General features: G+C 38.3%; 1 protein-coding gene across 44 annotated transcripts in view; it reads right to left on the reverse strand.

Moving 5' to 3' along the window:
- CDKAL1 (CDKAL1 threonylcarbamoyladenosine tRNA methylthiotransferase) overlaps window positions 1-23433 on the reverse strand; it is a 918695-nt gene that overhangs the window by 715377 nt on the left and 179885 nt on the right. For all 44 annotated transcript variants that reach the window (XR_014061588.1, XR_014061589.1, XR_014061593.1 and 41 more), the window contains one exon: window positions 10318-10414. Coding sequence is in view for 33 of the 44 variants with exons in the window: in XM_081518030.1 (XP_081374156.1) it covers window positions 10318-10414 (97 nt within the window). In the remaining 11 variants the exon portion in view is untranslated. The remainder of the gene's footprint in view (window positions 1-10317; window positions 10415-23433) is intronic.

Here is a 23433-nt window from a genome sequence, read left to right on the forward strand (position 1 = left end):
CACACACACATTTTCCCCCCATGTTAAAATAGGTTGATTCCCTGCTGTTGAGTTGTAGGAGTCCTTCATATATTCTGGATGTAAACCCTTAAGGAGATAAATGTTTTGGAAATATTTTCTCCAGTTCGAGGCTTATCTTTTCATCTTAACAGTATCTTTGAAAAGTTAGATTTATTCATTTCTTTTCCTTCCTCTCCTAAAAAACAGTGCTCTGGGTGTGTGTGTGTCCGTGTCCTAAGAAACGCTTTCCTAACTCAAGGTCACCAAAAGAGAAGGTGATTAAAAAAAAAAAAAAGTCAAACACTCTATTAAAGATATATGGATAGTAAATAATCACAAAAAATATGGTCAGCATCACTAGCCAACTAGAGAAAAGCAAATTAAAACCACAACAAGATACTGTTAATACTATTCTCCTAGTACAACTGCTAAAATTAAACTGGCAGTACCAAGCTCTGGTCAAGAGGTGAAGCAACTGAACTGCTAGTAGAAACGCAAAACAGTACAGCTGTTTTGGAAAACACTTGGGCAATTTTTAAAAGGCTGAGCAAGTGCTAACTACATGACCAACCAATATCATTCCAAGGTATTCACCCAAGAGAATGCAAACACACAAAGACTGTGCACAAATGTTGACAGGAGCTTTATTCTTCATAGCCCCAAACTGCAAACAACACAACTTTTCCATCAACTTGCTGAATGGATAGACAAACTGTGGTCCATACATGTAGTGAAATAACTCCATCCAATAAAAAGTTAAAAACTATTAACCACAACATGTATGAACACTGAGTGAATTATGCTAAGTGAAAAAGTAACATATACAGAGGCACAAATTGTCCTATCGCACTTTCCCAATATTGAGGGTTATATATATATATATACACACACACACATATATATATATATGAGTATATATATATATATAAATTGAAGGTTTATGGAAACTGTATTGAAAAAGTCTATTGGCACTACTTTTCCTCCAGCATTTGCTCACTTCCTATCTCTGCGTCACATTTTGGTAATCCTCACCATATTTTCAACTTTTTCATTATTATATTTGTTATGGTGATCTGAGATAAGTGACCTTTAATATCACTCCTGTAATTATTTTTGGGCACCATGAACTGTGCCCACGTAAGACAGCAAACTTAACTGACTACAGAAATGACAAAAAAAGGCTTTAGAATACTACATAAACTTAGCTGATAAAGAAGCAGCAGGATCTGACAGAACTGACTAATTTTGAGAGTTCTACTTGTAGGCAATATGCTATCAAATAGAATTGCAGGCTACAGAGAAATCATTCATGGAAAGGAGAGTCAATCAATGAGGCACACTTCATTGCTGCCTTATTTTAAGAAATTGCCACAGCCACCCCAACCTTCAGCCACCACAACCCTGATTAGTCAGCAGCCATCAACACTGAGGTTAAGACCCTCCACTTCCAAAAAGATTATGACTCACTGAAGACTCAGATCACAGCATTTTTAGCAACAAACCATTTAAAATTAAGGTATGAATATATTTTTTAGACACAATGCTATTGCACACTTAAGAGACTATGGTGGTGGTGGTTTAGTCACTAACTCATATCCGACTCTTGCAACCCCATGGACTATAGCTTGCCAGGATCCTCTATCCATGGGATTCTCCAGGCAAGAATACTGGAGTGGGTTGCCATTTCCTTCAACAGGGCAACTTCCCAACCCAGGAATTGAACCCAGGTCTCCTGCATTGCAGGCAGATTCTTTACCAACTGAGCTACAAGGGACTATGATATGGTGTAAACATAACATTTATATGCATTTGAAAAGCAAAAAAAACCCCAAAAATCATGTGACTTGCTTTATTGTGATGTTCGTCTTATTGGAGTGGTCTAGAATCAAACCCACCGTATCTCTGAGGTATGCTTATAGTTTTATTTATGTGACATTCTGAAAAAGGCAAAACTGTAGGGACAGAAATCAGAAATATGATTTCCAGGGACCCTATTTACATTTGTTGAGGGTAGGGGGTGGAGGATATATGAGAACTTTTCAATACAACGGAAAAGTTCCACATAAAACTCAATGGTGATTTCATTCAGTTCAGCTCAGTCGCTCAGTCGTGTCCGACTCTTTGCGACCCCATGGACTCCAGCACGCCAGGCCTCTCTGTCCATCACCAACTCCCGGAGTTTACCCAAACCCATGTCCATCGAGTCAGTGATGCCATCCAACCATCTCATCCTCTTTCATCCCCTTCTCCTCCTGCCCCCAACTCTACCCAGCATTAGGATCTTTTCCAATGAGTCAACTCTTCACATGAGGTGGCCAAAGCATTGGAGCTGCAGCTTCAACATCAGTCCTTCCAATGAACACCCAGGATTGATCTCCTTTAGGATGGACTGGTTGGATCTCCTTGCAGTCCAAGGGACTCTCAAGAGTCTTCTCCAACACCACACTTCAAAAGCATCAATTATGCAGCACTCAGCTTTCTTCACCGTCCAACTCTCACATCCATACATGACCACTGGAAAAACCATAGCCTTGACTAGATGGACTTTTGTTGGCAAAGTAATGTCTCTGCTTTTAAATATGCTATCTAGGTTGGCCATAACCCTCCTTCCAAGGAGTAAGCGTCTTTTAATTTCATGGCTGCAATCACCATCAGCAGTGATTTTGGAGCCCCAAAAAATAAAGTCTGACACTGTTTCCACTGTTTCCCCATCTATTTCCCATGAAGTGAGGGGACCGGGTGCCATGATCTTAGTTTTCTGAACATTGAGCTTTAAGCCAACTTTTTCACTCTCCTCTTTCACTTTCATCAAGAGGCTCTTTAGTTCTTCACTTTCTGCCATAAGGGTGGTGTCATCTGCATATCTGAGGTTACTGACATTTCTCCCGGCAATCTTAACTCCAGCTTGTGTTTCTTCCAGCCCAGCGTTTCTCATGATGTACTCTGCATATAAGTTAAATAAGCAGGGTGACAATATACAGCCTTGATGTACTCCTTTTCCTATTTGGAACCAGTCTGTTGTTCCATGTCCAGTTCTAACTGTTGCTTCCTGACCTGCATACAGGTTTCTCAAGAGACAGGTCAGATGGTCTGGTATTCCCATCTCTTTCAGAATTTTCCACAGTTTACTGTGATCCACACAGTCAAAGGCTTTGGCATAGTCAATAAAGCAGAAATAGATGTTCTTCTGGAACTCTCTTGCTTTTTCGATGATCCAGCGGATATTGGCAATTTGATCTCTGGTTCCTCTGCCTTTTCTAAAACCAGCTTGAACATCTGAAGTTCACGGTTCATGTATTGCTGAAGCCTGGCTTGGAGAATTTTGAGCATTACTTTACTAGCGTGTGAGATGAGTGCAATTGTGCGGTAGTTTGAGCATTCTTTGGCATTGCCTTTCTTTGGGATTGGAACGAAGACTGACCTCTTCCAGTCCTGTGGCCACTGCTGAGTTTTCCAGATTTGCTGGCATATCGAGTGCAGCACTTTCACAGCATCATCTTTCAGGATTTGAAATAGCTCAACTGGAATTCCATCACCTCCACTAGCTTTGTTCGTAGTGATGCTTCCTAAGGCCCACTTGACTTCACATTCCATGATATTTGGCTCTAGGTGAGTGATCACACCATTGTGATTATCTGGGTCATGAAGATCTTTTTTGTACAGTTCTTCTGTGTATTCTTGCCACCTCTTCTTAATATCTTCTGCTTCTGCTAGGTCCATGCCATTTCTGTCCATGTGATTTCATTACATGTTACTTATATCTCAATAAATCTTACTTAAAAGAGAAAAGTTAGCACGAATAACATACAAGAAGAGTTTAAAATAATGAACAAAGGGTATATAGAAATAACCACTAGATTATACTGCTTGTAACACCTTTTCATACTATCTTACTCCTACCCCCATCTTTCACCCAGTCATGCTGATTCTGACTTAAGCATTGCATTGAACTCCTTCTTTCCACTCTATTTATCACTAGCCTGCAATACTTCAAACCACACCTCTTAAAGCTAGTGCCTCCAAGTTATACTCAAATCAGGATACACTTCTTGATATTCCTTCTACCTCCACGGTAGCCTTAAGCACACATGCTTTTCCTTAGGTATGAATCTTCTGCTCAAAAGCCCTCTCTCCTCCTCCATTCATCAAACCACCACTCAGCCTTTGAAACTCAAGTCAAGAATGACTTTAACCTGTGTGTGCCCACCAGACTGTATCCTTATGTGTATTTATCATACTTGTGGTTCTCTTCAGATTTCACTGTCTTTAGGGAACAAATTTTATTCAGCTCGGTATCTCTAGCACATAGCTTCATTCCAGGCACATAGCTGGGCTCAGTGTTAATCCTACTAGTGAGAGAATTAAATAATTTTAAAAAGCTAATATAGAGCACTAATGATGTGCCAGGGACCATGCTAAGCACATTACATTTATTAAATACTTTAACCCTTACAAAATGCAGAGTTAGGTTCTATTATTATTCTCCATGCTACAGATGAAGAAATTGAGGCACAGAGAGGTTGAGTAACTTGAACAAGGTCACACAGCTAACACGCTGTGGGCCAGGGACATGAACCTGAATCATAATATGCTAGATCTCCTTTTATATAATTCAGTAGGTGAAAAGTATGTACACATATAGATAGAGGCCCCAAAAAAGTAAAGACAATGGATCTAGGAAGGCACAAAAATGAAGGGGCTTTTAAATCTACATGTCATTCTGTTCCAACACTGTCATTTTGATAATTAAAGGTTAAAAAAAAAAAAGAAGGAATATGACAAAAAGAAATATTAAATGACATGAAGTAGAAAAAAAATAGAATAGTTTCTCAAGTTTTGCCTTCAATATTGATGCCATGGTTACTGGGACATTGTTTCATTTCATGAATTCACCTTTTGGAATACAGTATATCATAGAAATATTCTAAAACGTATCCTCTTTCGAATGCTCATTTACACACATAATTTTCAAAATTAACATTCATATATGAAACAGTCCTCTTGCTGTCTGACTCTTCAGGATTAGAGTAGCCTGCCTGAAAAAATGTTTAAATCACTGCAAATCAACCTGGTAATAGTCCCTGAGATAAGTGGACACCTGTGTTAAAGCACATTTTTGTTCATTTCTCCAAAGAAAATATGCACCTGCCTGTCGGGCTCACAGCTGGCACAACAGGAAGTTCTATCACAAATTTTCAACATTCAACTGTATATTCCGCTTTGAACTGTATGTTTTAAAATGTTACAACTTGTTTATTAATTCAGTTATTTAGTATTTCTAGAGATATTATACAAAGACAAGGCTAATGAGTCAACACCAAGCCAAGTTCAGATGCAAGTCTTTGTTTACTAGCACAAAAAACCACACAAAATATATAGTTCTATAACTCTGTTTTCTTGTAACAGAATAAAAACCAACCTTCTTAATAAATGTCATGCCTATCAATAATGACTACTCTAAGAATTGAGGAATAAGACCACCTCAGGAAGAGCTCAAGTAAATAAATACTATTTCAGCTGTCTATTTCTAACAGAACTCCTAGCTGATGGACACAAAATGTATTTGCATCTGACCCTTACAAACAAATTCCCACCTCATCAATCTCCCTGTTGCCTAGGGACCCATCCCACCAACTGCTCCAGGAGGCTGAAGATGTTCTGGGCTCAAACCAGATTTCTCTCTCCAAGAACTGGAAGGTAAGCTCTATGGGGACAAGGATCTTTGTTGATTTTATAAACCACTGCATCCCTGGCACCTGGAACAGTAGCTAGCACTTAGTAGGTACTCAGTAAGTACTAGCTGAATAGAAGAAAGAATGATGTGGTGACCCTGGGATTTAAAGTCTGGCTTTCTGAGCTCTAATGTCTGCTATTCTTTCCTGCTACCAAACTTTAAAAGAGAACATTCTTTCTGGCTGACTAATTTTAAAGCAACTTTCCTGCCAAAAAATGAACTAAAGAGAAGAAAAACAGCATTCAATAGAGCAGTCACACAACGTTGGAACTACCTACAGCTAGACACGGAGTAACCAATGTAAACAATTAAGAGTGGGGATTAAAAAAAAATACAAAAAGGCAGCATTGCATGAAAACTATTGCAAGGTGAATAGTTAACTATAAGTATTTGTCAAAAGAGAAATAACAGTTTTCACAGTAAGGTAAAATGTTTCAAGCTCCCTTAAAAATGGAAAAGTTCTTGATTCTGCACTGATTATCTATAAATTTATTATAAATTTATATTCTACATATAAACTTCATTTAATTACGTTAGGGAAAGAGTTTTGGTTAAAAAAAGATCTTTTTATCTAACACATATATGTTTTCAAATCTGTCCTTTCTCGTCTCCTAAGCTGAGCACCGAAGAATTGATGCTTTTGAACTGTGGTGTTGGAGAAGACTCTTGAGAGTCCCTTGGATTGCAAGGAGATCCAACCAGTCCATCCTAAAGGAAATCAGTCCTGAATATTCACTGGAAGGGCTGATGTTGAAGCTGAAACTCCAATACTTTGGCCACCTGATGCGAAGAGCTGACTCATTGGAAAAGACCCTGATGCTGGGAAAGATTGAGGGCAGGAGGAGAAGGGGACGACAGAGGATGAGATGGTTGGATGGCATCACCGTCTCGATGGACATGGGTTTGGGTGGACTCAGGGAGTTGGTGATGGACAAGGAGGCCTGGTGTGCTGAGGTTCATGGGGTCGCAAAGAGTCGGACACAACTGAGCAACTGCATTGAACTACAAGGAAAAAAGCAGGTTGGGAGAAGTCTAAAGATCACTGCCATAGAAGCCAGTACTTCTGGACCCAGAGGTTGATAGGTATTACCTCTGGTTTTGATATTCTGTTATCCTCTTTCTCTATCCCACCACACAGGTAATATTAATCACAACTGGATTCAGAAGGCATTAAGACATGATATTATAAAGCCCAGGCATCAAATCACCAATTATTATGCTATCATAATAATAGCATACACTGCTATCTCTGATTATGGAAACAAATTAAATGTGCCATTTCTAAAGGCTGATATGGCTGGAAATTAACATGTCACAACAGTAACAAATATCATTTTTCCTTAGTAAACATCTTCTTGCTTACTTGCTTACTCTAAGAGCACTTGCAAACATGGGACAGTATGTCTTTTTAACCTTAGGGTTGCAATATGTACCTTGCTCACGATCTAAAGCTTTTTATTTCAATCACTTGGTCAACAGAGCAGACCACCCTCCCTGTATTGTGGGCAACAAAGACAAATCCTAGCAGGAGGTGGAAGCACAGGACATAGTTACAGCTGGTCTTCCTTTCATCTCTATTAATGCCTCCATCACAGAAACACTGTGAGGGAAATACTGAGAAGGAGTAACAGTTTTCACACAGTCTGTAAATCAACTGCGCAATACAATTCTAAATATCCTCCTAACAATAGTTTCCCAAATCACTGAATTTAAACATCTTCATATTGTTTTACACTTCAGAAATGTTTTGTGTAAACCAATATAATTTGTTTCTTTACTTGACTATAACTCACTGTATTTCAGAAGGTTTTTGATTTGTAGCAGTTCAACAATTCTATTCAGAAACTACTGTTGTTGTTTAGTCACTAAGTTGTATTTGACTCTTTGTGACCCCATGGACTGTAGCCTGCCAGGCTCCTCTGTCCATGGGATTGTCCAGGCAAAAATATGGAGCAGGTTGCTATCTCCTTCATCAGGAATCTTCCTCACCCAGGGATCAAACCAGCATCTCTGCTTGGTAGGTGGATTCTTTACCACTGAGCCATCAGGGAAGCCCTATTCAGAAACAGATCTCTCCAAATGCCAATTATAAATGATACTGGCTTCCTTCTCCAAATTTTTTTTACGATTTCAGTTCTCCAGGACACAGTTTTTATACATAGTCAGTTATGACAGATGTCATATAGCTGCCATATATACAAATGCTGTGTAAAGGGATGTTGACAGAGAACAATCTTATACTTTAGTAATATTACTGAAGTATAATTATATTACAACTCTGAAATGTTATTGATAGAGCAATTCTACTTTTGGAAACTTTTCACAATAGGCTGATCTTAAGATAGAAAGTCCTTGATGAGCATTATTGTATTATGTATATTTCTTAAAACTTAGAAAACTACTTATATCCAACAATTAAGAACAGTTAAGTAACTTGTGCTATATCCTTCAGTAGAATATTAACGCAGGACTTAAAATGGCTAAAGAATTCATGGAATAAAATCTCATGGAAAAACAGGGACACAAAATAGTTTTGACATTGCACTTAAGTAAACTATGCAGAGGTTAAAAAAAGTCTGAAGAGGATGAAAGTGAAAGTGTTAGTTGCTCAGTCATGCTTGACTCTATGCAACTCCATGGACTGTAGCCCACCAGGTTCCTCTATCCATGGGATTCTCCAGGCAAGAATACTAGAGTGAGTAGTCATTCCCTTCTTCAGAGCATCTTCCCGACCCAGAGATTGAACCCAGGTCTCCCACACTGAGGCATATTCTTTACAATTTGAGCCATTAGGGAAGCCCCTGAAGAGAATAAGCAAAGTTATAAGTATTGTGTTAGGGTGAGAGGATCATGAATTTTCTTTCTATTCACTTTTTTCAAATGTATTATTTCTCCAATTATAAAGAAACTAAATAAATCTAAAGAATTTTAAAGGTAATAAAATGAGACAAGGAGACAGAACACAAAGTGTGCTAGGTTAAATGCAGAAAAATTTTTACTGCCATATCCTTGAGTTACATCATCTCTGAAAATCATCTCTCATATCACCAGCATTGGCATCCTCTCTTAAACATCTTGAGAATCTCCCCAAGATCCCCATATACACTGAACTCTTCACAACACACAGTAGAGTTCTGGGGAATGTTCCTATAATGCACACAGGGAGGGGGCTTCTGCCATACTACAGAAATTCTACTGTTCTGGGAATTTAATTCCTTGAGATAAACTCAAAAATGAATTCCAAGCTTTTACCACACTTTGTCTCTAAAGCAGAATTCTAACTAGTTTTCTATTTCCCTAACACAGCAGGATCATGTTTATGGAGCAACTTAGTTTGACATGAAAAGATAACTCAGGAGTCCATATTCAGTTCATTCCTTAAACCAAGAGAAATCAAAATGTAAACAGACAAGTGGTAAAAACAAACTAAAGTTCCCAAACATTCAGGTTCTGTTTAACAGGAGAATGTTTGTTCAAAGATTATTAAATTTGCCCGTGGGGCAAGGACTTCACAGCAGAAAACAAGTTCATTACACTGAGAATACAGTATAAGAACCTATCAACAGTACGTCAAAGAAAAAAAAAATCCAATGAGTTTCAATCCAGATGGCAATTTTATATATAGTCTTTTCTATGAGCATGTAATATTTTTATATATTTTTTAAATTATAAAACCTCTTTAAAAGAAGATCATCACTGAGTACAGTGAGTACAGCTGTAGCAGAATGGTGGAAAGGATGAAGCACCAACACGTGGTCAACAAATACAGTCGGAATGCTAACTACCTCTGGGCATGTGTGAACAGTGATGGCCACAAAGATAGTAGGTCGTCGTCTCCCGACTTCAGAGAGCTTACTGCCCAACAGGGAAAGGAGCACACCAACTATAAAAGTACAACAGGAAAACTTCTTTCATTCAGTCACCAAATACTGACTGAAAGACTGTCTACTGTTTCTTTGGCACCGTGAGATTGGCTGGAGAAACACGGTCAGAGTTTTAAAAAAAGATAGAAAAGCTGTTGGCGTGGAGCTAATAATTCAGAAAGAGAAGTGGGCTATATTCAAAACATCATACAAGTTAACTCGAAACTTATAACTGTGAAACGCTGAGAGAGTAAATGACAGGTAACTGGATAATAAGTAAAGGGAAACCGAGAGACAGGATTGTCGAGGCTGGCACAGAGTGGTCAGCACAGACTGAGGTAGCGTAATGGTGAAGCCAAGATTCAGGGGACAACTATGACGGAAGTGGGTCATTCCAAAAGAGGTATCTATTTACTATGATACAGCAAGAGATAGTGCTAGACAGGCAGACACAGACCAGGTTATAATTAACAAAGTTAAATTCCATACCACGGCTTTCTGTTGTGTATTTTTTTTTTTAATGATAGAACCTAGAACATGGTTCCATGCTAGGTTCAAATGTTACAAAGACATAACAAAATTTTCACAGCAATAGGGAAAGTGTGTGAAGGACAGCAGGAGTGTAACCAAGCTTGTAAATAACCTGGAAACAGAAAATAAAACATGGCTCCATGACAAGTTTTAACAGTGGGACTATTTTCCCATCAGGCGCAAGCTTACCCCAATGATGCTCAGCCCTTTGAGGTAATCCTGACGAGGCTGGGCTTGGGGAACACAGCCAGCAAGCACTATTTTCTTTTTCTCCTCCTGAGCTTTTCTAAAAGAGAAGACAAAGCAGTGTTAATTCTTTTCCTCACAAGTGTACCCTGGGAAACCGAAGTTAGTGCGCATAAATTCCCTAGAACTCAACAAGCCCATCTAGCACAAAACAGGATTTTTTTATAGCTGCTTCAAGAAAGTACATTATAATATGACTTCTGAACTAGGCATCTATTTATTACACCATAAAGGACACCATGGCAGTTCAATCTGGTAAGGTCATTCATTACTGCCTCATTTTAAAACAAAAAAATTTTACTTATATAGAATTCTCAAGGATATAAATCATTCTTGAAAGCCGCATTTTCCAGACAGACATTAGACATTCAAATAAGTTATTTATTTTAAATATTAATGAAAATGTTCCTAAAACATACTATATGATTTCCTAGTCTTTTTGTCTAGAATAAAACTAAAATATATATTTAAAAAGTTGAACAGGAAAGCAACAGAAGGTATAATATCCCCCTCTCTTTGGAGAATTCACACAGCTCCTCACTTCTGTTCCTCAGAGATATCTACAAGTTACGGATTATTTATGCTCTCAATGCAAGTATGATGTGTAAATAGACCTGTGTTCACTATAAATACACAAAGATGAAACAATACTTCATTTTACAACTTCCATCCAATGCACCTTGTTTATCATTTGTGTCTTTACCTAAAGATTAGCCTCATCCCTTTTTTTGTATTCTACTTTTTTTTAAACATAAGTACAGTTGATATTACAGTACAATATTATGTAAGTTATAGGTATACAACATAGTGATTCAGTTTTTAAAGGTTATACTCCACTTACAGTTATTATAAAATATTGGTTATATTCCCCATGTTGTACAATGTATCTTCATAACTTACTTATTTTATACCTAAGTTGGTACCTCTTAATCCCTTATCCTGATCTTCCTTCTTCTCACTGGTAACCACTAGTTTGTTTTCACTGTGAGTCTATTATTTTTTGTTAAATTCAGCAGCTTTTTTATATTTTAGATTCCACATATAAGTGGTATCATATAGTACTTGTCTTCCTCTGTCTTATTTCTTTAAGCACAATGCCCTCCAAATTCATTCCTGTTGTCGCAAATGGCACAATTAAGTTCTTTTTTATGGCTGAATAATACTCCATTGTGTATGTAGTGAATATATACCACATCTTCTCTATCCATTTATCTGTTGGACACTCAGGTTGCTTCCCAATCTTCACAATTGTAAATAATGCTGCTAAGAACATTGGGGATGCATGTATTTTTTTAATTAGTATTTACGTATCCTGGATATACACCCAGAAGTGGAATCTCATCCTTTTTAAACATAACAGTGTAGGTATACTATAGCTTAACTAATCTTGTTCTGATAGGCATTTAGGGTATTTCCAATTTTTCACTATTACAGATTATTTTACAATAAACATGCATATAGATATGTACACACATATACATTCACAAACACATGTGGATGGATAGATAAGATAATCTTTGAATATCTGAGAAAGTATTCCTGGATTATAAAAACCTAGGTGCGAAAGCTATGCCAAGTTGTCTATTTCCCTAACAAATTCTAAGAAGTAGAAATGCTGGTTCAAAGGTATATATGTCTGGTTATTGTATTAGGCATTTCTTTACTTAGCAGGAAGTTGAGACATATTTGATGTGGGTGAGGGTTAGGGTGTCAGTCATTTGTCTGGTCACGCGTGCATTTGGCAAACACTGATACTCTGCTAGAAGATGGTGGTAAACCAAGCAGAGCTAACAACTTTTCCTGGAAACTATTCATATTCTTTGCTTATTTTACATTAAAATTTTATTTTACATTAAAATTTTAAACCTTCAATTCTTTTTCGAGTATGTGGGTTTTGGACCTGTGATACTGTGTATTTTTTCACAGGTTGCTCGGGTACGGTGATTTATACACCCAAATGTGCTTCTGACCGCCCTCTCTAGGCAATGAGTAGGGTTCTGAAACCAACCGAGAAAGCTAAGGGAATCAGCAGCCCCGTTTCCAGACGTGGAAACTTTAGGCTACACACTGTGAAATGAAAAGTCTCTATACCTGGCACACCTTGTTTCTGTCAACTTTCTCAAGTGTATAAATTCAGAACTGAAAGCCTAAAAAAGTGGGAGTGCGGTGGCAGGGTGCGGGGAGTGGATTAACAGAGTCAGCTATGTGTGACCAACAGCCAACACCAAAACCTGCTGGGAAGTACGCAGAGAATGATGAAATGAATGAACAGGCAGAGGACAAAATACTAGTTTATCAGCACCTACAAGCATTTCACTTCCATAACTTCTTAGAATAGTATAACTTATCCACGTGGAATCATGAAAAAAATTGTTAACAGAATCAAGAAAATGTGACTGTGGTAAATTGCTTAACACAACCAAAAGAATTACCGCCTGGCTGTGCCACTTAGTTTTACTTTTTTTTTTAAATCAGTACCAAGCACATCATTGCACACAAATAGTTTTCTTGTAGTAAATGTGAAATACCCTATCAAACCAACAAACAAAAAAACAATCCAGTGTAACAAATTCTTTACATTAATAACACATATAATGGAATAATATCTGGTTTCTTCAAAAATTTCAGCTATGCACCTAGATTCACTGACAAATGTGCAAGGGTCTGTGAGGTCACCAAAAATTAAACCCAAATTTTAATAAAAGCTGGCTTCCAATAATGTGATTCAATTATTTAATTATTAAGTACATCTAAGACATGATGGAGAAGAAAATGGCAACCCACTCCAGTATTCTTGCCTAGAGAATTCCATGAACAGAAGGGCCCGGCAGGCTGTAGTCCATAGGGTAGCAAAAAGTCAGACATGACTGAGTATCCACATAAGACAGGATAGTGAGTGTTTAAGGGTCCACAGTAAGAGAAAGACATGCACTTTGCACTTGACACGGTTCTGGTTTATAACAGGTAAGATGTAAAAGAACAACAACATCACAGCATTAAGCAACAGAAAGATATACAAGCAACATATGATGGGAGGGAAAAAGAATATGCACACAGGAAAAGACAGTAAAAAGCTTTACGAAAAAACCTGAGAGGATTTTTAAGCAAGACAAGAATGGAGAGGGCTTGCCAGGTGGCGCAGTGTTAAAGAATCTGCCTGCCAATGTAAGAGATGCAAAAGAAGCGGGTTCAATCCTTGGTCAGAAAGATCCCCTAGAGAAGGAAATGGCAACCCAGTCCAGTATCACGGCCTGGAGAATCCCAGGGACAGAGGAGCCTGGTGGACGCCAAGAGTCAGACACAACTGAGCATGCACTCATGGGACTGGAGAGGGTGAAATGGAAGCAGAAAAAGCTTCAGGAAGTTGTTACAGCATGGACAAAGGCAAGAAGAGAGATGAATACGGCTTATATTGTAGAAGGAGCCTCACAAAAAAGGCTGGGCAGGCTCCAATTTGGTGCGCAGTGGGGAAATTTTTTAAGTTTTGGTGGCAGAGTGGACACCAAGTGGAGCCAAACTGAGTAAAGGACCCTGGAGGCAAGGTGCAAAATGAGCTGCATGGGGCAAAGAAGCCAAAGGGTGGTGAAATTCATTTAATACCCCAGGCAAAAGGACGTGAGGACCTGAACACACATGGAGGATCCAAAAAAAAAAAGAAAAGAAGTTAAAAGGAGACGAGTTCTCTTGCTAGAATGTACTTGGGAAAGCTTAAGGATAGATCAGAGGTGGTACCAAGGTTTTGAGGCTTAAGGCAAGGATTAACATTTTCTAAAAAAACAGCCAGACAGTGAATTAATTTAGGCTTTGGTGACCACAGGTCTCCGATGCAACTGCTTAGCTCTGTCATCTTAGAGTAAAAGCAGATAGACGCGGTACTTAAATGGGTGTGTTTGTTTCAACAAAACTTTATTAGAAACAAGCAGCAGGTGAGATTTGGCCGGAAGGCCAGAAATTGCAAATCCCTACTCTAAGAAAATATAAAAGAACAGTGGTGCCACCAGCTATCAGCAGAAGCTGAGTAATAAGGATAGAAAGTGAAAGTGTTAGTCGCTCAGCAGTGTCGGACTCTTTGACTGTAGCCCGCCAGGCTACTCTGTCCATGGGATTTTCCAGGCAAGAATACTGGAGTGGGTTGCCATTTCCTTCTCCTAGGGATCTTCCTGATCTAGGGATCAAACCTGGGTCTCCTGCACTGCAGGCAGATTCTTTACCATCTGAGCCAACCGGGAAGCCCCAATAAGGATAGAAGGAAATTCAAATAGGACAAATCAGATCTGAGGTGACACTAATGCCCAGCAAGTCTCTGGAAATGCAACTCGGCTGGCTGGCTGGGAATAAAGTTGGGGGTAGGTTTTAGAAATGCATTCCAAAGTGATGGTTGATGATAATGGATGCGACAGTCTCTAAAGATGTGGAGAGAATCTGTGGAGTACAAAACTGTAAGGTTCTTTAGCAATGTATAAACATTCTCATAGGCTAAAAAAATATTAGTGTGAAAAGCAAAAAAGATAAAATCACTACCAACAATTCTATAATAGCAGTAATAATCATGGTTAGCATTTATATGCACTTCTTCAAGGTCATTATGTACTTTTGAAAACAGTACAGCCAATATACAACAACCCAGGGAAAGTGTTCTGCTGACATTATCAATCCTAGACCACGTCAAGAAACAACAGTCCAAGACTGATTTTAGGGCGTAAGCAGAACACCAGAAAATTAGGAGGAAAAGTTCAAAACAGAGATGCTTAAATAATTTATTTAAAATATTATTTCATGCTTTTTGTTGAATTTGGCTTTAAAATGCTAGGGCAGACCATAACTATAAGCCAAAAATCATACCCCAGCAATGGAATATTGATGCTACTACACTCTGTGACCAAATAAAGTAGCAGAAGTTTTAATGCAATTTCTCAAAGAGTGTTCTTGTTCTAAACATTCGTTTCTTACATCCTGTTCTTTTTGTTTAGTGAACTTTGTTCAGGTTAATAAGCCTGAAATAAAGCTTGAAATTTCTTTTATTTATAAATGTACCTAACACAAACATATTTTTTAAAGCCTTATCCTTCAAAATATGAATGCTGACAAGAATATTTTAAGAAATTCTAAAATACTATAAATTTTAGATAGCCTTGAAATGTCAATTAAAATGAAAATTGAAAAGTTAATTCAATATAATCGTTCATATTTCTGAAGCCCATTTCTAAATTGAAATAGAGATGTATGCTTGTCTAAAGCATTAATCTGAATAATACAGAAGACAAACCTTTTCTTCTTTTCTGCCAAGCATCAATTAAGACATAATTCATACAGAATCTTAAAATTCATAGCATCATAGAAAATAAGGGGCTTCCCAGGTGGTGCGAGGTAAAGAATCCTCCTACCAATGCAGGAGACCAAAGAGATGACCCTGATGCAAAGAGCTGACTCATTGGAAAAGACCCTGATGCTGAGAAAGCCTGAGGGCAGGAGAAGAAGGGGCCAACAAAGGATGAGATGGTTGGATGGCATCATGGACTCGATGGACATAAGTTTGAGCAAACTCTGGGAGATAGCGAAGGACAGGGAAGCCTGGTGTGCTGCAGTCCATGGCGGTAGCAAAGTGTCAGACAAGACTTAGAGACTGAACAAAAACAGAAGAAGATAAAGATGACATAATATCATTATTTCATGAATGAGACTTAAGAAGACGCAATGGTCAAGGCCCAAAGTTCCACACTTTGTGGAATTAGTGCTGGAGCTAGGATAAGCGCCCAGGATCTCCTGGGTCCTTGAGTCTTACATTTCAAAATATAAATCAAACTTGAGTTTTGACTGTATAATAAACATTGGAGCAAAGGTTTCTTGATTAAAACAACACAGAAAGACAAAGATTATATTATGTTGAACGTCTTCAAAGTAGAAACACTATTTAATACTTCACAGTTCTTGTTTTCCTGAGTCTCATGAACAAAATCATAGTCTAACAGAAGAGTAATAAATTCATGGATCTATCAAGAAAAGCACAGTTCTCTAAAAGTAGTAGATAAGGAGGAAATGTTGCTTCTTCTCCATGTCCATTTCTCTTATTCCTTATATCCTTTCTGCAAATTGACACTTAATCTATATAAAAATAGTCATAGAATATCTAAGCCTTCAATCAAAATTCTCTTTCATGAAAATGTATTCTTAAATCTACATCTGATATTTATTATTTCTAAATGCCTACTGATAACACTCCTAAAAACTCTTATTCACAGCAGTACCGGAAAGAGGGTCAAAGCCAGCTGCTTCTATGCAAAGCAAGCAGTCTAAACTACTCTGCACGTGAGTATTGTCTCCATTCAAATACTCAAGTGAGAGGATGTTATTTTAAGTATTTACATGCAGGCCTATAGCCTTCTGAAACTCATAAAAATATCTCAGAAAATAATCTAAGACAAAACAACTAAGGATCTAAGTTTGTGATCTGTGTCAATAACCACAATGTTATTCCTAAGTTTTGGAACAACCAGTCAAAGAGGAAAGTTTGTACCAACAGTGCCACTGTCTCCAGACATGACTGTTATTGGGACTTGCAGAGTTAGGCTAGGAGCTGCCAAAGGTTGAAAATAAAGTTACTCTAAGTCTTGACAGGATTTATCCACCCAAAAAATAATCCAGATATATTCAAATACATAACTGGGGGTATCTGGAGACATTCAAATCCAAAGTAACTGGAGTGTAATCTCAGGATCACAAGACTGAATATGATTTTAATCAACAAAGCTAAAAACATAGTTGCACACTGTACAACCCGTGAGAATAAAGAAAGTTACCATAAGGCAAGTGGTCTTCACTGCACTAGAAAGGAGGAGTCTGAAGGGTTAAAGCATCTCAACACTTATAACAGTGGCAAACAAAGTAGGCACCTGAGACAGATCACCACAGTGGTTAATCTTTTTAGACACAGCAGGTATTTCTTCAAGGTGTATGTGGATATAAAAAGCTACCATTCCCTGATGAACTGGCCGTATAAATCCAGTCAAGCAATCTATACTTAATTTCAGGTTCAATAGGTTTCCTTTATTGTCCTTACTGCCAACACAAGGTTCCTGGATTCACCTCTAAGAACTATTTTTTATTGAAAAGTAATTAATTCAGCATTTCATGTTTCCATTCAACCATCAGTCAGTCACCACATGCTAAACACAGGAAAATGAAAAAATAATAGGATAATCTCTACTCTTCAAGATGTTTACAATCTAGTGAGAGGAGAAAGAAATAAGCCTTAGAACCCAGGTTTTTATATAAAAGGGGAGAACAGAGATGTCAAGGTCGCAAGGAGAGCTGCAAACATATCTGTGGGAGAAGCAGCACGTGCCCATGGGCAGAGACCCAAGGGAATCCAGTTATGAAGGAGAGGTGGGTTCTCTGACAGCCAAAGTCTTCCTCTTCCTCCTGCAGCCTGTCACTGTGCTTTCATCTGCTCTACGTACCAAGAATCTATGAAAAATTTTGTTTGACCAAAGGATTCTGTGACTTTAAGAAAGACCGTGAGAATAGGGCATGGACTTATTTTTCTTCCCAGGGTTACTGAGGTGTAATTGACAAGGACATAGACTGCTGTGGAGGAGAGGTTAACAGGGTAAGGAAGGTTGGTTCATTATAGGAAAGGGAATTTCAATGAGAAGCATAAAAAAGTTTTGTTTTTTTTTTTTTAAACTGCAGGGGAAAAGCGATGGGAGACAGGTAAGAGACCAAAGACAGGAAGTTTGGGAAGAAGCTACAGTCATCAAGACTGGTACTGGCACAAAAACAGAAATATAGACCAATGGAACAAGATAGAAAGCCCAGAAGTAAACTCATGCACCTACGGGTACCTTATTTTTGACAAAGGAGGCAAAAATATACAATGGGGCAAAGACAGAGTCTTCAATAAATGGTGCTGGGAAAACTGGACAGCTACATGGAAAAGAATGAAATTAGAACACTTCCTATTACCATACACAAAGATAAACTCAAAATGGACTAAACACCTAAATGTAAGACCAGAAACTATAAAACTCTTAGAGGAAAACACAGGCAGAACACTCAATGACATAAATCAAAGCAAGATCCTCTATGACCCACCTCCTAGAGTAACGGAAATAAAAACAAAAGTAAACAAGTGGGACCTGATTAAACTTAAAAGCTTTTGCACAGCAAAGGAAACAATAAGCAAGGTGAAAAGACAACCCTCAGAATGGGAGAAAACAATAGCAAATGAAACAACTGACAAAGCATTAATTTCCAAAATATACAAGCAGCTCATACAACTCAATACCAGAAAAACAAACAACCCAATCAAAAAGTGGGAAAAAGATCTAAACAGATATTTCTCCAAAGAAGACATACAGATGGCTAACAAACACATGAAAAGATGCTCAACATTGCTCATTATTAGAGAAAGGCAAATCAAAACTACAATGAGATATCACCTCACACTGGTCAGAATGGCCATCATAAAAAAAAAAGTCTGTTGGTGGGAATGTAAATTGATAAAGCCACTATGGAACATGGTATGGAGATTCCTTAAAAAATTAGGAATAAAAGCACCATATGACCAGCAATCCCACTTCTAGGCATACACCCTGAGGAAACCAAAATTGAACAAAACACATGTATCCCATTGTTCGTTGCAGCCCTATTTACAATAGCTAGAACATGGAAGCAACCTAGATGTCCATCGACAGATGAATGGATAAAGAAGCTGTGGTACATATACACAATGTAATATTACTCAACCATAAAAAGGAATGCCTCTGAGTCAGTCCTAATGAGGTGGATGAACCTAGAACCTATTATACAGAGTGAAGTAAGTCAAAAAGAGAAAGATTAATATTGTATTCTAATGGAAATAGATGGGGAAACAGTGGAAACAGTGTCAGACTTTATTTTGGGGGGATCCAAAATCACTGCACATGGTGATTGCAGCCATGAAATTAAAAGACGCTTACTCCTTGGAAGGAAAGTTATGACCAACCTAGATAGCATATTAAAAAGCAGAGACATTACTTTGTCAACAAAAGTCCGCCTCATCAAGGCTGTGGTTTTTCCAGTAGTCATGTATGGATGTGAGAGTTGGACTGTGAAGAAAGCTAAGCACTGAAGAATTGATGCTTTTGAACTGTGGTGTTGGAGAAGACTCTTGAGAATCCCTTGGACTGCAAGGAGATCCAACCAGTCCATCCGAAAGGAGATCAATCCTGGGTGTTCATTTGAAGGACTGATGTTGAAGCTGAAACTCCAATACTTTGGCCACCTCATGCGAAGAGTTGACCCATTGGAAAAGACCCTGATGCTGGGAAGGATTGGGGGCAGGAGGAGACGGGGATGACAGAGGATGAGATGGCTGGATGGCATCACTGACTCGATGGACATGAGTTAGGGTAAACTCTGGGAGTTGGTGATGGACAGGGAGGCCTGGCGTGCTGAGGTTCATGGGGTCACAAAGAGTCGGACACGACTGAGCAACTGAACTGAACTGAATGCATATATACAGAATATAGAAAACTGGTACTGAAGAATTTATTTACAGAGTAGCAATGGAGAAACAGACACAGAGAATAGACTTATGGACAAGGGGAGAGGGGAGGAGAGGGTGAGATGTGTTAAAAAAAAAAAAAAAATAAGAAAGAAAGAAACAGGACTTCGGAAAGCATGGAAAGAGTGAGTCCAGATCAAAGTCCTTTTTGAACAGTTGGTGTAGGATGGCCTTGGCAGGGGCTTTCTCGGATGATGTCTTATCATTATCCATATACTGTCAGAGTATGAGTGGACTTAATGATAATTATAGTATTGAACTGAAATCCTATGACAAGGCCAGGTGTTGCTAGGGCTGGAGGAGCTCTTGTAACAATCAGGGACTAGGATTTATTCTGTGACATGCGGGGGTTTGGTGGGTCATTGTCTGCTGTCATGTAACTAGAGACTTACAGAAAGTCCCCTACATACGAACCTTCAAAAATAAAAAAAAAAGTTTTTTTAAAAAAGCTACAGGGGAAAAGTGATGGGGGATGGGGAAGAGACCAAAGACAGGAAGTTTGGGAAGAAGGACCTCCTGCATTCATCAGAAAATGGGTGAATGGTGCTTGCACACTGGGTAGAAGATAAGAAACGTGGTTACAGAGCACCAGGTGGGCCTAAGTGACCTCGTGCTCCTAAGGGACTCAAGGGCAGAGAATGAGAACGATTCCTCAGGCTTACGGGAAGATGCTTCTCTCTGAATCCCACCAGGGATTCTGAAAGAAAATATCCCAAATTGTAAATAATAGTCACCTCTACTGGATAAGGAATTAAGAAAAATAAAGAGGACACTCGTAACACTGTTTTTAGAAACCTGACACCCAAACAGGGCAAGAGAACGATTCTCCAGTGTCTGCGGTAAGGCAGGCCGACCGGCTTCTTGGAGACATCACCTTGGAATAAAGACCAACCTAAGAGGATGGATGTGCCATACTCCTCCCTATCTACTTTCCTAACTTATTTAGGTAACCTCAAAGTGGTCCCCAACAGTCCCAGACCTCCTCTTGGATAGGAAGGTTACCCAGATTTTACTCAAATGGTTAATATTTTCTACAATACCCCTTGTAAGTGGACGTGTGGCTTTGGCTTTAGTTCCTCAAAGGAACCAAGTTTATTACTTCAAAATTTCCTGTTTAGTCACCGCATACCTGTTTTTGTCCATATGTTTATATTATTAAACTCTACCTCTAGATAGCTTCCAGTTAGTCATTCTCATTTGCCTTCTTTCACCTCCCAAAGCTTTATCCTCTACACACTGGCCTACATCCCAGGCAAAATATATGTAACCGTTTCAAGGAAATATTTTGAAAATACGTGGCATGCCTACACTTCTTATTACATAAGGTACCACGAACCTAACTGAACCTGTATTTGACTGCCTTACAAAATCACTGTAGATAGACTTTCACATCTGTAAGAGACATCTAAAACTTTCCAACCCTATCATTTCACTTTTAAAAAAGGAAACAGAGGACCACAAAGATTAAATAGATTGCCCAAGATCAGAGTGAAGAAAGGACTGGTGGTCATGCATCACTACCCTTTGCTTTGATATAATGATGTTCTAACCAGAGGGTAACAAGATCCATAATAAACAGGCCCCATAATAAACAATCTCAGTAAGCCATATATATTGATTCTTCTTTTTCCTGTGTGTCAGCTATTACTTCAAGACACTTCTAACTTTTCTATCCAAATCTACCACCATTTCTAACTGCCATGCAATGAATCTACAAAATTTCTGGAGTAATTCTGAAACAATCAAAAACTTCATTTTAAATTATTTTCACAAATTTATTAATGAAATATTTTGTGTCTATTATGTGTACAATACATGCTTAGAGGTTTGTCAGATACCAAAAGGAATTTGCACCTCCAGGAATACACATGAAGTTTAAAAGATCAAAACAAAAGCATGAAATATGCAAACTGAACAGAAATATAAAAGCAATATATTTTAATAAAGCGCAAGGTTCAGTTCAGTCGCTCAGTCGTGTCCGACTCTTTGCGACCCCATGAACCGCAGCACACCAAGCCTCCCTGTCCATCACCAACTCCCAGAGTTTACCCAAACTCATGTCCATTGAGTCGGTGATGCCATCCAACCATCTCATCCTCTGTCGTCTCCTTCTCCTTCTGCCCTCAATCTTTCCCAGAATCAGGGTCTTTAGAACGTGAGTAAATACAAGTAAGTTTATGGACAAATAGCAACCAAACTTTTTATCAAGGGACACACCAGTTAAAAAAAAAAGTGATGGCTCAGTGGTAATAGTCCGCCTGCCAATGCAGGAGATGTGAGTTCGATCCCTGGATTGGGAAGATTTCCTGGAGAAGGAAATGGCAACCTATTCTAGTATTCTTGCCTGGGAAATCCCATAGACAGAGAAGCCTGGCAGGCTAGAATCCATGGAGTCGCAAAAGAGTCAGACAGGACTTAGCAACTAAACAACAACAAACAAGGCCTTACAAAATCTGGTGTAATGTTATCAGTCACCTAGAACCTTTTCTCATTGAAGGGTTAGAATATGCCAACCCAAAATATGCCAATTCGGCATATGAACTACTTTGAGCTGAAGGCAATTAAGAAACAGCAGACTCAGGAAAAAACCTTTTTTTTTTATCTGTAAAAAGCAGGACATAAATTTCCATTTGTAAATGTGTCTCCCTCTCTAGTCCCAAGAAGAGAACTACTACAGAGACAGCTCTTATCATCAGACTGTTATCTGCATAATAAGCCTTACTAAAAAGCCTTTCTTACTGTATATGTCCTAATCACCTTCTCATAATTTATACCTCCCCAATAAGCCCCAAACCCCTGAATTCTTCTCAATTCTTTACCCCCTTTGTTAAGGGGTGATAATCTCCAAATTCTAACTCCTGCATACTTACATAATTACATCTGTTTTGTTTTTCTGATTAGTTTGTCTTTTATCACTTTAATTTACATGTCCCAGTTGCTAAACCTAAGAGGGTACATACAAAGAGGTTCCCCCCCATCCTATATCATGACGTTTAAGGTTCAGTGAATTTATGTAACTTCAAAATTCAAGGCAAAGTAAGATGAATGAAGCTAATGAACATCAGACCACTGCATACATGATACCTCACTACAAACAGACTTTTAAAAATATTTTTTAAAACTGCATTTCGAACTTGCATAGCATTTAATATTTTCATAAAATGAAAAGCAAATCTGTAACTAGTTCACTTCCCTATGACCAATACACTGATACTCCAGTCATAGCAAACACTTGAGAATATCCTTCAACAGAGAAAAGGAACAAAGAAAGGAAAAGGAAAAAGTTGTTTAAAAAAAAAAAAAAAACCTCAAAATATATTGGTATATAGGAAGACCTTAATAAGGTGACATTGAAAAGAAGTGTCCTGATCAGCTGTTACATTTATTCAATTTGCCATCCAATTTGCACATTTAATTACAATTTACTCTAATTATCGCATCCACCAAGAAAGACCAAAATTAATTTACGATAGGAATCTATATTTTGAGGAAGGAATGAAGAAAATTCACAGTTC

Source organism: Giraffa tippelskirchi, chromosome 8 (genome assembly GCF_054371585.1).
Source record: "Giraffa tippelskirchi isolate mGirTip1 chromosome 8, T2T-mGirTip1v1.2.pri, whole genome shotgun sequence".
In the NCBI taxonomy this organism is placed as follows: domain Eukaryota; kingdom Metazoa; phylum Chordata; class Mammalia; order Artiodactyla; family Giraffidae; genus Giraffa; species Giraffa tippelskirchi.